Source organism: Pavona decussata, unplaced genomic scaffold (genome assembly GCF_977016875.1).
Source record: "Pavona decussata unplaced genomic scaffold, jaPavDecu1.1 SCAFFOLD_101, whole genome shotgun sequence".
In the NCBI taxonomy this organism is placed as follows: domain Eukaryota; kingdom Metazoa; phylum Cnidaria; class Anthozoa; order Scleractinia; family Agariciidae; genus Pavona; species Pavona decussata.
Window position 1 is genome coordinate 204045 of NW_028145516.1, and position 13947 is coordinate 217991.

The 13947-nt window shown below is 37.2% G+C and overlaps 1 protein-coding gene across 1 annotated transcript; it reads left to right on the forward strand.

Moving 5' to 3' along the window:
* The first annotated feature begins 23 nt into the window (after positions 1 to 23).
* On the forward strand, positions 24 to 11152 carry LOC146472146 (E3 ubiquitin-protein ligase ZSWIM2-like). Its single transcript, XM_085119863.1, has 11 exons — positions 24 to 282; positions 1230 to 1306; positions 2415 to 2455; positions 3306 to 3519; positions 4116 to 4236; positions 6209 to 6330; positions 6694 to 6778; positions 7662 to 7783; positions 8237 to 8716; positions 9383 to 9719; positions 10509 to 11152. The coding sequence occupies exons 1-11, from the start codon at positions 133 to 135 to the stop codon at positions 10731 to 10733; spliced, it is 1974 nt and encodes a 657-aa protein (XP_084975989.1). The 5' UTR covers positions 24 to 132; the 3' UTR covers positions 10734 to 11152.
* Positions 11153 to 13947: the final 2795 nt, after the last annotated feature.

A 13947-nucleotide genomic window follows, 5' to 3' on the forward strand; every position in this document is an offset into this window, starting at 1 on the left:
AAATCGTTGCCAGGCAAGTGTGAAAACGAGGCAAAAACAAATTTGCGAAATTCAAATGCAAGAAAAGAGGCTTTTGTCTGTCATGATTTTCTCCCACAATTGTACGAATATTTTTTGGTAAACAAGTCTGTTATGGCTCGCCGAGTGCCCTGGAGACGTACTTGCCCTGATGTTGTTGCAAACAGGATTGAAGAGGCAAGTCAAGCCAGAATTTATCTTCTTCGAGAGACCGGCCCAACTGGCTTCCTCTTGAAGGAAGATGGCTTGGATCGCAAATTCAAGGTTTGCAGTTTTTTTAATCATTTACAACTGATCCTTGTTAGTAACAGACTATAATAAGTACGTTATGAGATTTTTTAACTACAAGTCGGGTAGATAAGATATTACTATGCTTGTTGGGAAACCTTGTCAACTTTACAATAGCTGAGTAAATTGAATTGCTTAAATTGAGGGTAGAAATCTTACTAGATGTTTTCACGTATCACCTTTCGTTCAGACCAATACCGGGAGTCTACTTGACTGGTTATTTCAATGAATTTGGAAAATTGTGTTGTGTTTTTTTATGTTACTTTATTTCCTATGTTTGCAAACTTTTATGAACGAATATGTACAACAATTTCTAACATGCACCACTATCATACTTTAACCTATTCCAACATCGGCAAGCACGAATAGATCTAGAGTTTAAGTCGCGAAATGTACAATGTAAACACAGTTTATAATGTATAGGGCTATGCAGAAATCTTATCAATTGCCCACCTCAGAAGTATGATGCATGCAATGTGTTTTGAATGTTATGCATAACTGATCATGACTTCCAAGGAAAACGGTGGTATGCAAGTAGTTTTCCAAGGTATAGCAAGGTTGCAGTCAGTGACCACCCTGGCATTGTTTTCTTTGCTGCTGAGCCACACCATTCTGGGCTATTCAATGAGCTTTGAAAACAAAGCTCAAAAACAAGTTGTGACCTTTGATCCAAACATTTCAGTCTATTATAATAATAATTATTATATAAATGTTTGATGACAAGAACTTTGCATCTTATGTTAATTTAACATAAGATGCAAAGTTCTTGTCATCAAACATTTAGCTATGCGTATATATTGTTAACTGTGCATGACGATCATGATCAACCCTGTGGCTTATTTCTTTTACACTGTGATCTTGACCTTCAATCCCAAGCTATTGTTATACAATGACGTCAATAAATGTATTGTTTCTTTTCCCAGGTGTTCTTAGGTGATCAGCATTCTTGTACTTGTCAAACTTTCATGAAAGAAAAAGAACTCTGTGTTCATGTACTGTGGTGAGTCAAACAAACGTGGACTTTTTCATGGCTTTATTCCTGATATACCATAAATAGATTTTAAATTGCACCAGATTGCAAGTGGATTTGGCTTGAAGGAGGAAAATGCTAATCTGGCTTCTTCATTTATTTATATACCACACTGTGAATGTTGTGGTTCAAGTTTTTTTTTTTTTTTTTTTTTTTTGCTTTAAAATTTCAAACCTGAATTCTATTTATTAAAATTTATTTTCTCTTATCTCAGATTATAGTATATGAACATTACACAAAGGAAAATAAAAATTAAACTGGTTTGAAAAATTTTAAACCAAAAAAGTCTTAAACCTGCACAACATATACCTGCTTGTATACCGGGGGGGGGGGGGGGGGGGGGGAGGAGTACTCCCTTATATGGGCTATATAGGTATGTGTGGCGCCAAAGGGTATAGTTTTTCGGCTGTTTTGGTCATAAATAGGGTATCAATTTTAGCCATTTTGCCGCCATTTTGGTAATAAATAGGGTATAGATTTTTGCACTCTAGTCCTGGGTTCGTTTTTTTTTTAGAAGAAGCTACTTCAGGTCATAAATAGGGTAGTGAAAATTGCAGATTTTAGTCATGAATAGGGTAAGGGTTTTGGGAAGCCGGCCGCACACCCCTACCCAATTTTTTTTGGAGTACCCCCCCCCCCCCTCCCCGGGCTTGTATAATTATACACAGCTGGTATGTGCCCCTTTAGGTATATACTGTATGTGCCATTAAAAATTTACCTTAGAGTATGTAAGCTTTGCCAACAAGGCAGCTGTCCTAGACAGCATAAGACTGCAAAACAGTCCATTTTAGTACCAGTTTGCTGGTTGATTCCTAGTGCGGCATGCAAAGAGGCACTACATGTACCATATTTTCACTGTCTTACATTATTATAATAATTCCAAAAAGGAAGTGGCTTAGTTGGCCTTACATACATGTACACTGTAGACATGTAGATTTTCCCTTCAATTAATACCTTGAGAGAAAAGCAAGAGAAAAAAGAGCATTCTGCACTGGATAAATGGATAGATTCACGGTCATAACCCACCTCTTCCAATAAAAATTGTTTGCTAATTATTTGCTTTATTTGTGTTCATTAGGGTACTGCTCAAGAAATTTCGAATACCCAAAGAAAACCAAAGTATGTTGATCCTTGTTGTGAACATATTTCTACTGTGCTACATGTATACAGTATTAGTTAATAAGTTTAACTGTCTATAATGAACCTTGAAAAGTCATTTAAATAGCTGCTAATAATTAGCAGCAATTTGGTTTATGGTCATCCTTGACTTTCCTCTACAGTTGCTAAATTTATTTGCCTGCTATTGGTTGACAAGAAACAGTAGATCTTTAGATTTAAGATATTATTATTTCCACTGGACATTATTTATCCTAATAGCATTATAATATCTTAACAAATAAATTATCCAATGAAAGTAGATCCAAACTAATTGATTCCCTTTTTCATTTGTTGGATGTTGCATAATGTAAACACGTCCATACCCCTCCTCTGCACTGAAGGTGCTTTCTGTTGGAGCCCCTTCCAACTGGAAATTATCTTTCAGCATCATGCATCACTTTTAAAAACTTTCACTGTCCTCCTTTTAAGTGTTTCCAGTGACCTCCACTGGAAAGTTTTAGTAATGGTATTTATACCCATACATAAATATAATACTAAATAAATTTGTGAATATTTACAGTATGGGGACTGACTCCAGATCAAAGTGGAATTTGGTAAATTTGGAAAAATTTTTAGTAGAGCTGGGGATTAAGCCAGAGTACTCACAGCTGAGAAAAGCCTCTCGAGGCAAGGATGATAACCTGAACAACAAACTCAACCTATATATGACGCCAAGTCTGGGAATCAAACCTGGGCCACATTGGTGAGAGGCATTATTGCTCTCACTTAACTGCACCATCCCTGCTCCCCATGTCATTCATTGTAACAACCAGTCCTAGCAATAAGTGATATGTAAACTTTTGAATTTTAGTCATTTTTCAATTGTCACTGGTGGAGCGTGAAATTAATGAGGTCATGAGAGGATGCCACACAAGGTCAACAAGAGCACAGAAAAAGGACTCTGAGAAGAACGATGCTGCATCTGACAGAGAGAAACTGAAACAGAAGGAGATTGAAACAGAGGATGTGTGTCCTATTTGCCAAGAGGAGTTCTTACAGCAGCGTGAACCACTAACCTACTGCAAGTAAGGTTTAAAGAAGCAATATTAAATGTCTGAATATCTTATTGTGAACAAAGGCCTTCTGTTGGCCAGCTACATTTTTTTAATGGGCAGTTTAAAGTGGCAGGTGCCCACATGCATTTTGAAGGCATGTAGGTTAGGGTTAGAGTTTTTGTCCAGTAAAAAACTAACGCTATGAGTTTGGAATTTGCTCAAAAATATATTTTATTGATCCAAACCCAAACTGAGTATAAATAATTTCAGTGGAACGTCCATGGAGTGGCTCTAAATTTGTCCATAGTTCCTGGCTGAAATGGAATTTGGAAATGTGGAGGCAGGAAATTCAACTGGTCAGAGAACCAGCAGGGCAGAGATCGAAAAACCCTCACAGTAGGGATGAGAACCAACAACGAACTCGATCAACCCACACATGACATTAGGAATCAACCCAGGCACTTTGGTGGGAGGCAAGACTGTTAACTCACCACTGCGTCATCTCTGCTCCCCTACATGCAGTACCTGGCATATTTTTGACCACTCCAATAGAGCAGTTTCAAAAAAAATCTTTAGTTCAAATTAAAGTGTACTGATTTCTAATTATGTAAATTTGTCTCTCACAGATATGGATGTGGTAACAGTGTGCATGTGAAATGTATGAAAGTTTGGGCGGAACATCAACGCTCCACTGGTGAGAATATCATCAAGTGTCCCCTCTGCAGGGTAGACTTTGGATCTTTTCAGGTAAGTCAAAACAGAAAGCTGTTTACTACATGTTAAACAATGCGTGTACCTTAGTGCCAACCGTTTTTCTATGGCATGAAAAAATGAAATACAACTTTTATTTTTGTGTTCCGTTTTCCTACAACATTGAAAAACGAAATTCAAAGTTCTATTTTCGTTTTTCGTTTTTTTACAACTTTTGAAAACGGAATTCCACTTTCCATTTTCGTTTTTCGTTTTTTTACGACTTTGGAAAACGGAATTCCAATTTCCACTTCTGTTTTTCGTCTTTTGTTTTCCTACAACATTGGAAAACGGAATTCGCACTACCATTTTTGTATTTCGTTTTTCTATTATAGCATTAAAAACGGATTTGAATTTTCTTTTTCGTTTTTTCGTATGGCATTGAAAAACGAAAAATCGAATTTTCGATTTTCATTTTTTAAGAAATATGAGATTCCAAACGGAAGTGAAACTGAAGTTCAGGCAGTAATAATTATACTAATAATAATAATAATATAATAATAATAATAATAATAATAATAAATGAAAAAACAACTAATCACGATACAACAGCTTCCCGCCCAATGTTTTCTGCCGCAGTTGACAGTTCGTGGGCTAGCTTCGATCGCGTTCGTGTTCACTTTTATATTATAAGTCTTAATACTTTCAATCTAGCAATGGCAGAGGAGGATTATTTGATATTTTTTACCGGCGAGGGAGAACGAAGAGTCGAAAGAAGACTCAAAAAATCACAAAAGACTGCAGAAAAGTTGGCTCAAATGTTTGGGGTAAGGTCATAACGCAGAAGCTTTAACTTTAGGGAGCTTAAGCAACGACGACGACGACGGCAACGACAACACCGCAAAACAATTGGTTCAATGAGCAAAAACCGTCGCTCTGCACGTGCGTTTTACATTTTGGTACATTTCTTATAAAATTTTGTGGAGAACGTGAATGCACGACGGTGAATTTTTTATTTTCCGGGCTTTCTTAACTTGTACGCCACTCCTACCAATTTGATTCCTGGATAGTTCGCCATTTTTACATAAGTTGAGCGAGATGAAATAATCGCAAAGTAGCACAAATGAAATAAAGATATATTAATTTTCAGGTGACATTTTCGTTGCCGTTGCCGTCGTCGTTGCTTAAGCTCCCTAATCATTTGTGCCAGCCTTTCTGTAGTCACTTGTGATTTTTTTAGTCTTCTTTCGACTCTTCATTCTCCCTCGCCGGTGAAAAATATCAAATAGTCCTCCTCTGCCATTACTGGTATTAAAGTATTGAGACTTATAATATAAAAGTGAACACGATCGAAGCTAGCCCACGAACTGTCAACTGCGGCAGAAAACATTGGGCAGGAAGCTGTTGTATCGTGATTAGTTGTTTTTCATCTATTATTATTATTATTATTATTATTATTATTATTATTATTATTATTATTATCTTATTATTATTATTATTATTATTATTACCGTCTGAACTTCAGTTTCACTTCCGTTTGGAATCTAATTCTTAAAAAATGAAAATCGAAAATTCGATTTTTCGTTTTTCAATGCCATACGAAAACGAAAAAGAAAATTCAAATCCGTTTTTAATGCTATAGAAAAACGAAATACAAAAATGGTAGTTCGAATTCCGTTTTCCAATGTTGTAGGAAAACAAAAGACGAAAAACGGAAGTGGAAATTGGAATTCCGTTTTCCAAAGTCGTAAAAAAACGAAAAACGGAAATGGAAAGTGGAATTCCGTTTTCAAAGGTCATAAAAAAACGAAAAACGAAAATAGAACTTTGAATTTCGTTTTTCAATGTTGTAGGAAAACGGAACACAAAAATAAAAGTTGTATTTCATTTTTCCATGCCATAGAAAAACGGTTGGCACTAAGGTACACGCATTTAAACAACTGTTAATCTGCTATAACTTTACAATTGTACAGTTTTGTACTTAATTCAGTCTTTCAACTGATTAGCCAAATTATGTTGCTGTTGGTAGGAGTTGATGGATGAGTATAACAAGTCATCTCGACGTAAAACAAGAGCAGAGAGACAAGATCTTCACCTTGGAGCCACCTGCAAAAGGTGCCGTGTCTGCCCTATTGCAGGAAAATGTTACAGGTATATATGTTCAAAGTACTAAGCATTCCCCTGTTTGTTTGTGTGTTTGTTTGAACATCTGAGAACCATGTAAGATGGAGCATCTTTTTGCAAAGGGATGCAGTTACTAGCTGGTATGTGTGACCGTGAAAATTGAACTACATTAATTTCTCATAAAATATTAGAGACCAAACCAGAAAAAAATAATATAATTTAGAACACTAGGAACACAAAAAAGTCAAGTCTCAGTGGACAAAAAGATACATGTAACTTTCATTTCAACAGTCATTTTTTATTATTATAAGCTGGTTTATAGTACAGTACAAATAACTGCTAATCCAGTGGAAAAGGTAGCTTTTTTAAAAAAATATTGTCTCTCTTCAGGTGTGTTGTTTGTGCAGATTATCACCTCTGTCATACCTGTTTTGCTACGGATACCCACACACAGCATTCCTTCCAGTTTAGACAAGTAAGTCATATAATATTTTGAACAGTCATAGTATACATGATGACTGATGACAATAGTTATTATTGTCTTCAGTCATCAAGTATACTATGACTGTCACATGACTTGTCACTTGAGATGAACTAAGTCATAAATGACCAAATGACTTGCTAGACAGCCAGAAGCAGAGAGGCTATAGAAATGCAGCGTCGCAGGCCCCAGTTCTTGATTGAAACCACACGTTTGAACTTCCTGTAGCACAGTGACCAGATGTTTTCTTCTTCTTGTTTTTCTTTTTTCAGATGACTTTGTTCATCTTAGGTCACTTGTTATTGTAAGGTACTAAGGTACTTAAGTTACACATATTTGTGATGGATTTCAAGATTTCTGAAGATTTGTATAAAATTATGTGTTTTTAGTGATTCTTAAATATTCTAATAATTTGTATATACATTTTAGTAATTCTTGTTAGTAATTCTCATTTGATTGATTGATTGATTGATTGATTGATTGGTACTGTGACAGCTCTGAAAGCTTGTGTATACCTTTCAGTTATTTTTCAATTCTTTTATAAGGAAACTTTTCATTTAGTATTCTATAAATAACTTAATTTAACCCTTTAGGCACTAACAGTGATCAGCATCAAATTTCTCCTTGTACTATCAATGCTTATTCAACCCCTGAGGTCATGAGAATTTCAGGATATGATCACCCAAGATGAATTTTCCTGATATTTTAACAACTTCTCCCCAGTACTATCATAAGAAAAGATATGGGAACAAGATAGGAGAATTTGTTCTTTGATATTAGGGGTTAAAGGGTTAAGCACACATAAAGTAATACTTTGTTGTATTTTTTTGCCAACCCAGTGAAGTTTTAATCAAGCAAGCTTTGTCATCTTTGTTAGAAACCAAGCCAGCGGTGGCGTGCAGCATCACGAATTACCCCATTACCAAATGCCGTCATAAGTGACCTGCAAAATCGGGACATTTCTGATGGCGATTATGAATTACTACTGCAACTTGACAGGTGCGAGACAATATTGTAAATCTTTTCTTTTGCTTTATTTTGCCTGAACCAGCTGAAGTAAAATAAATAAGCATGAATGGAGAATCCATAATTTAACGTCCATTGCAAGACTACTCTTGTAACAACACTAAAGCCGAAAATACCACATCTTTATTGTCAATATTTATTTGTAATTTGGCATCCAAAAAATGCCGAGTTAATCTAAAACAACCAAAAACAATCCTGTCGTATTTCACTACCCAAACAACACTGGGCAAACATTTTTACGTAAAATTAAAAACACCAAAAATTGCTAAAAAGCATTACTACATTCATTACTCTTAAACCCAGGTCTACCTCCTATAGTAAGCCTTAAATAAAATCCAACAGTTTTGGACTGTTGGACAGCATTTAGTTAAACCAGTAGCCATTCTTTGATGTACTAAACTGTATTTAATATGTCTATGACCACAGGCAGATAACTGACCAGGAAGGGCTTTCAGCTAACATCATCTACAATCTGCCAACCCAAGTGTTACAAGACAGACACAGTCTTCTCAATGATGGCAGCACCTGCGGCGTGTGTCTACAGGGCTTCCAGTCACGACAGAGCATCAGGACACTTCCATGCCAACATCCCTTCCACATGAGCTGCATAGACAATTGGCTAACAAACCATTCTCAGTGCCCTGTGGACGGCTCTTATGTTGGCTCAGTGGCCACTGCGACGTCGGTCACTCGGACCCAACCAAATGGACACTCCAGGATGGTACCTGGAGTTGGGCGTGTCACTACAGGGGCGGTCAGTAGTCATGGTTTAGGTGGAGCTCATGGGAAAAGGCCTGGCCAGAGATTAAAGGCTCTCAGTGAAAGAAACGACTCAGCCAAAAGTTTGCCAAGCAGTTTTACGCTCAGTGGGTCAGGACTCTTAGCACAAAACATCAACAAAATTAGGTAAGTCTGACTGGATTGGCTGCTGAATCTGTGTTGTTCATTTTACAGAAATGCAATGGTTAGGACATCACATTTACAGTGTTGCAATGTACGAAGTCTGACCTGCACGTTTTCTCGTGTATATTTAGCCCTCTACATAACGCAAAATGTGTACATGTACAGTAGTCGAATTTTATGTAGAACTTAATTTAATTGCAGTCTGCATAACACGCAGGCAGGCAGGATCACAACACAACAAGACTTTAAAGGGATCTAACCACAGTTACCACAACGTTGATGTCATATGAATTTGTAAAATGCCATTGCTGTTGATCTCCTGTGAGATGACAACAAAATGAATGACATTGTACAAATTCGTATTACATGGTATCAGGCAGGCAGGTGGTTGACCACAACGTCAGTTGATATCATATGAATTTGTAAATTGTCATTGATGTCATCTGAAAGGAGGGTTAAATAATTTATTAAAGACCCCCCGCCATCATACACAGACCACAAAACTGGTAACGTCTTATTTTCCCCTTCATTGGTGTAATTTTGTTTTCGGCCTCAGTAGCTTGACCTGATGAAGTGAAGTCCAAACACAACAAAACCGAAACAGCACTTCTGGTCGTCGCCCCTAATGTCACTGTTCTCGTTATCTGAGATCTCTAATATTTATTCCAGATCTGATGGAGCTGGCGTTAGCAATCCTGATCATGCCCTGCATGTGTCAACAATACAACCACCACTGATTGATCAACCTTCCATTTCTTCACAAGCGGCATCTTCAGTCGCTCATCTTGTTCGAGTCTCATCGGCGGGACGGGACGGGACAGGGTCCGGAAAGAGGGCCACACCCGAGTCCTCACCTGGAATAAAAATGTTTACAAGACACAACTTAACTTTCAGTCCTGTTCACACCAAACCACCCATGCCACCTCGGAGTTTGAATAACAACAGGAGTTCTAGCAGTGAGACCAAGCGGCCAATACCTAAGCTAGATCGATCACAACGCAGCAGTGTAAGTAATTTATTGGGGCGTCCTTCGCAGCAGCTCGGGCCGAAGTCACGCAACGTTCCCCGTCCGGAGCGATGCGTGACTCCGGCCCGAGTGGTTGCGAAGGAGATTTCGACCTACACCGTTTGCAACGTGTTACATGGTTGGTCGAGAGAACAAAAGAACGAATAACAGAATAATGTTCCTAACCCTAAAAAAAAAAACAATGCAATGAAAATAGAGCGTTTGAAAGGTACAGCTCTACTGAGACCACTACAGGTGTTGGTTTCTGTCTTCCGAAATCATTTTGGGGCCTTTTAAAAGGGATATTTGTGTGCGCTAACAGAATTGATCTGTTCGGATTCTTTAGCTGAATTTTTAAGTCCCAGAAAATTTTTATCCTCCGAATTCACGAATTGCTCTTGCTTTCCTAAAATGTTAGCTGGATTTATTTTGCTCGTGATCACTTAACGACACTTTTTAGCAACATTTTCGTCCCTTAAGGGTCACTGCTATCACAAGGTCACGAGAATTCCATTTTTGTCTAAGATTTAGTGTAAAAGAGACGGAGATAGAAAGTAGGATTTGCGCAGTATGGGAACTAATATCTACACCTTACCGAACCACTCTGCGAGTTTAAAGAGAAATAAATGCCACTGTTTGGCTACAATTATTGCTTCCCACTTCAAAATGTTTAAGTGTTAATTTATTTCATATCTACGTGTTCTTCAAGTAAAGCCTAGTTTGCGTGCTTGTAAAGACTGTACGTAATGCTACGCAGTTACAAATGAACTGTATCGCCTTTACTTTCAGTCTTTAGGAGAACTCAGTTTGCTAGCATCTGGGACCGCTGTGCAGTTAGGATCACAGACGCCGCCATTGAAAACGGACAAGAAACACAAAGGACAGCTTGTGAAAGGAAAGCTAACAGCCAAGAATTCGAGACAATCTCTCTCCGACCCTGGACTTGCAGTCTCATTAGAACCTATTGTCGCCTCGGGAATTTCTGTCTATCTTCCTCCTGTGGACGTGGATTAAAATAGTTTCCTTCGAAAAGTGGCCAAGATCAAGGGGGGAAACAATTTTTGGTTTGCGAGATATCGAAAAATAAATAGCACTACAGGAAAGTACCGCTCAATAGCTTTGATTTGAACGGTGAAACTTAACGATTTCATCCACAGGCTCAAAAGTTAGAACCACCTTGTACAGTATAATAAATAGTACTACAGGAAAGTACTCCTCAGTAGCTTTCATATTTCATTCACAGACTCAACATTTAGAACTGTACAGCAATACCTGATGCTTGATTAGACTCAGAATGAGAATTTTTAAGAATCTTTGACAGCGTGTGAAACGAGAAAAAAAATAATATGAGGTGTGCAACGTGAAAAGAAAATATGTAAGCAAGCGATACATATATGTAAAAATAAATAGTAATAAATTTTAGTTCAACAATGCTTCAAGTTTCGTATGGAAATTTTAGTGCTCAAAAAAAAAAAAAAACAAAGACAATAGAGGATGGTGGTATGTCCGTGATTTAGGTTGCTGTGAGGTAAAAATAGAGAATTTTAAGAATCGAAGAATGTCATAGTTTTTTTTTTAACATAAAACAGACAACAGGGAATATCCATACTAAGTGAATCAGCCATATTTTCACACAGGATCACTGTAATGACCTGTTATATCAAAGGAACAAAGCAAGTTAACGTGTACGTAAAAGCAAAATATAACGTACAACTCGCGGGCCTAAGGGTGTCTGTAAATTTTTCACTTTTCAACTTACATTTTCTCAGCTGATATTTCACCTGATATGCTGAAACTTTGCAGGGTTACTAAGGTAAAAGCGCTCTTTCTAGTGCTGGTATACGTTTTTAATTTTAACTTATTTGAATTTTCGGCCGCCATTGTGGAGAAGAGTCTATTAACAATTGCTGGGCGAGGTTGAGAAAAATATCGTGATTTGTCAGTGCCGAACAGAACAATTAATGATCTGCGAGACACTGACTCATCACGATATTTTGCGATAACCTCGTTTAATAATTGTTTTATCATTCGATCACTGAGTTTGTTTTTCATAATTATTTTCGGGAAGCGGTAAACGCTTCGTTCCTCTTTACCATCGGTGGTTTCGTCAAGCTTGCGCAGTAAGGAACGAAGACTCGAGGACGAGATTGCCATTTTAACACGAGCGTGGTTTTAATTACGCGTGAGCAAAATATTATTTGCAGCAAAACACAGTTGGACAGTATTGCACATGAGCAGACCATTATTTGTAGGCAGTTATTTACAGGTCACGTGGTTTGCTGTCGGCCAATGGAAGGGAAGGAAAAATGCATCGAATGATAAAGGGAGTTGACTACATATTTCGAATACACAAGACCGAAATTCGAGTTCTCTCCTGCGAATCAAATTACCTACGTTATATCTCACCTTTACAAGTTTATTTGCCGTTTTCTTAGCCAGGTTAAGGCGTTCAGATACCGGTGAGTGGCCGGCGCAAAGAAAATTTCGATGTGTGTCAATAATATTCAGGAATAAGGCGACAGCGGGAAAAAGCGAGAAGAGAGTGGGGCTTTCTCTCTCCAGTCTCATCGCCTTTATCATTCACGCGCATCGTGCGGCTTACAAAACTGAACGCTAGGCTACCGTTTTCTTGAAATTTATGAGGAAAATTTTGAAGGTTTCAAGTAATCGTGTGAATTTCTGGCTTTATTCGTGGCTTGAAAAGACATCTGCCTGGCGTTAAAAGTGACGACGTCACAAGTGATACAAACGTGGCCCTCAGGGTTGATCCTACACTGGCCAAAACCGGCCTTCGTTCCCACGGAACAGGGTTGGTTTAATTAGGATTCAATTAGTTAATTACTTTACTCGAACATCACTAATTTTAACAGAAATAAGTTAAGTAACCCGGAAGTAGCACTATATTACTGAACAGTTCTCACTTTGTTGAAAGTGTCGGTACATTGTGGGAAGGAGAATACGAATCCCCTAGAAACGACTGCGTGGGAGGATAGTACATTGTTGCCGCTGTGTCGATACACAAAACGCAGACTAACTCAAACATTTTCCCATGAGAAAAAGACAAAAGTTTTAAAAATTACGTTACTGGAAGTTCAAAGCAATTTGCTAAAACTTCATCTCGGTAAAAAAAAAATAGCTATATTGAACAAATAGAAAATAATTTTCAAAATAAAGACCTTCGTTCCCGCGGAACGAGGTTGGTTTAATTAGGATTCAATGAGTTAATTACTTTACTCGAACATCACTAATTTTAACAGAAATAAGTTAAGTAACCCGGAAGTAGCACTATATTACTGAACAGTTTTCACTTTGTTGAAAGTGTCGGTACATTGTGGGTAGGAGAATACGAATCCCCTAGAAACGACTGCGTGGGAGGATAGTACATTGTTGCCGCTGTGTCGATACACAAAACGCAGACTAACTCAAACATTTTCCCATTAGAAAAAGACAAAAGCATTAAAGATGACGTTACTGGAAGTTCAGGGTAATTTGCTAAAACTTCGTCTCGGTAAAAGAAATATCTATATTAAACAAATAGAAAATAATTTTCAAAATAAAAACCTTCGTTTCCGCGGAACGAGGTTGGTTTTATTAGGATTCAATGAGTTAACTAATTTACTCGAACATCACTAAATTTAACAGAAAAAAGTTAAGTAACCCGGAAGTAGCACTATATTACTGAACAGTTTTCACTTTGTTGAAAGTGTCGGTACATTGTGGGAAGGAAAAAACGAGTTCCGTAGAAACGACTGCGTGGGAGGATAGTACAATGTTGCCGCTGTGTCGATACACAAAACGCAGACTAACTCAAACATTTTCCCATGAGAAAAAGACAAAAGCATTAAAAATTACGTTACTGGAAGTTCAAGGCAATTTGCTAAGACGTTACCTCGGTAACCAATACCCATTGAACAAATAGAAAATAATTCTCAATATTAAACAAAAATCAAGCTAGAGTTAACACGAATATTTAAACGATTTGCTGCAAAATAATATGTGACAACTGATGAATTTATTCATCTTTATTACACCAAACACAAAAGCGGTTCGACATAGTGAGTCACGTGGCCAGCAAAAAAAAAGAAAACTAAAAAGTGCTATCATTATCATTATTATTATTATTATTATTATTATTATTATTATTATTATTATTATTGTTATTATTATTATTATTATTATTATTATTATCATCATCATCATCATTATTAATTTTCATTTGAATAACGTT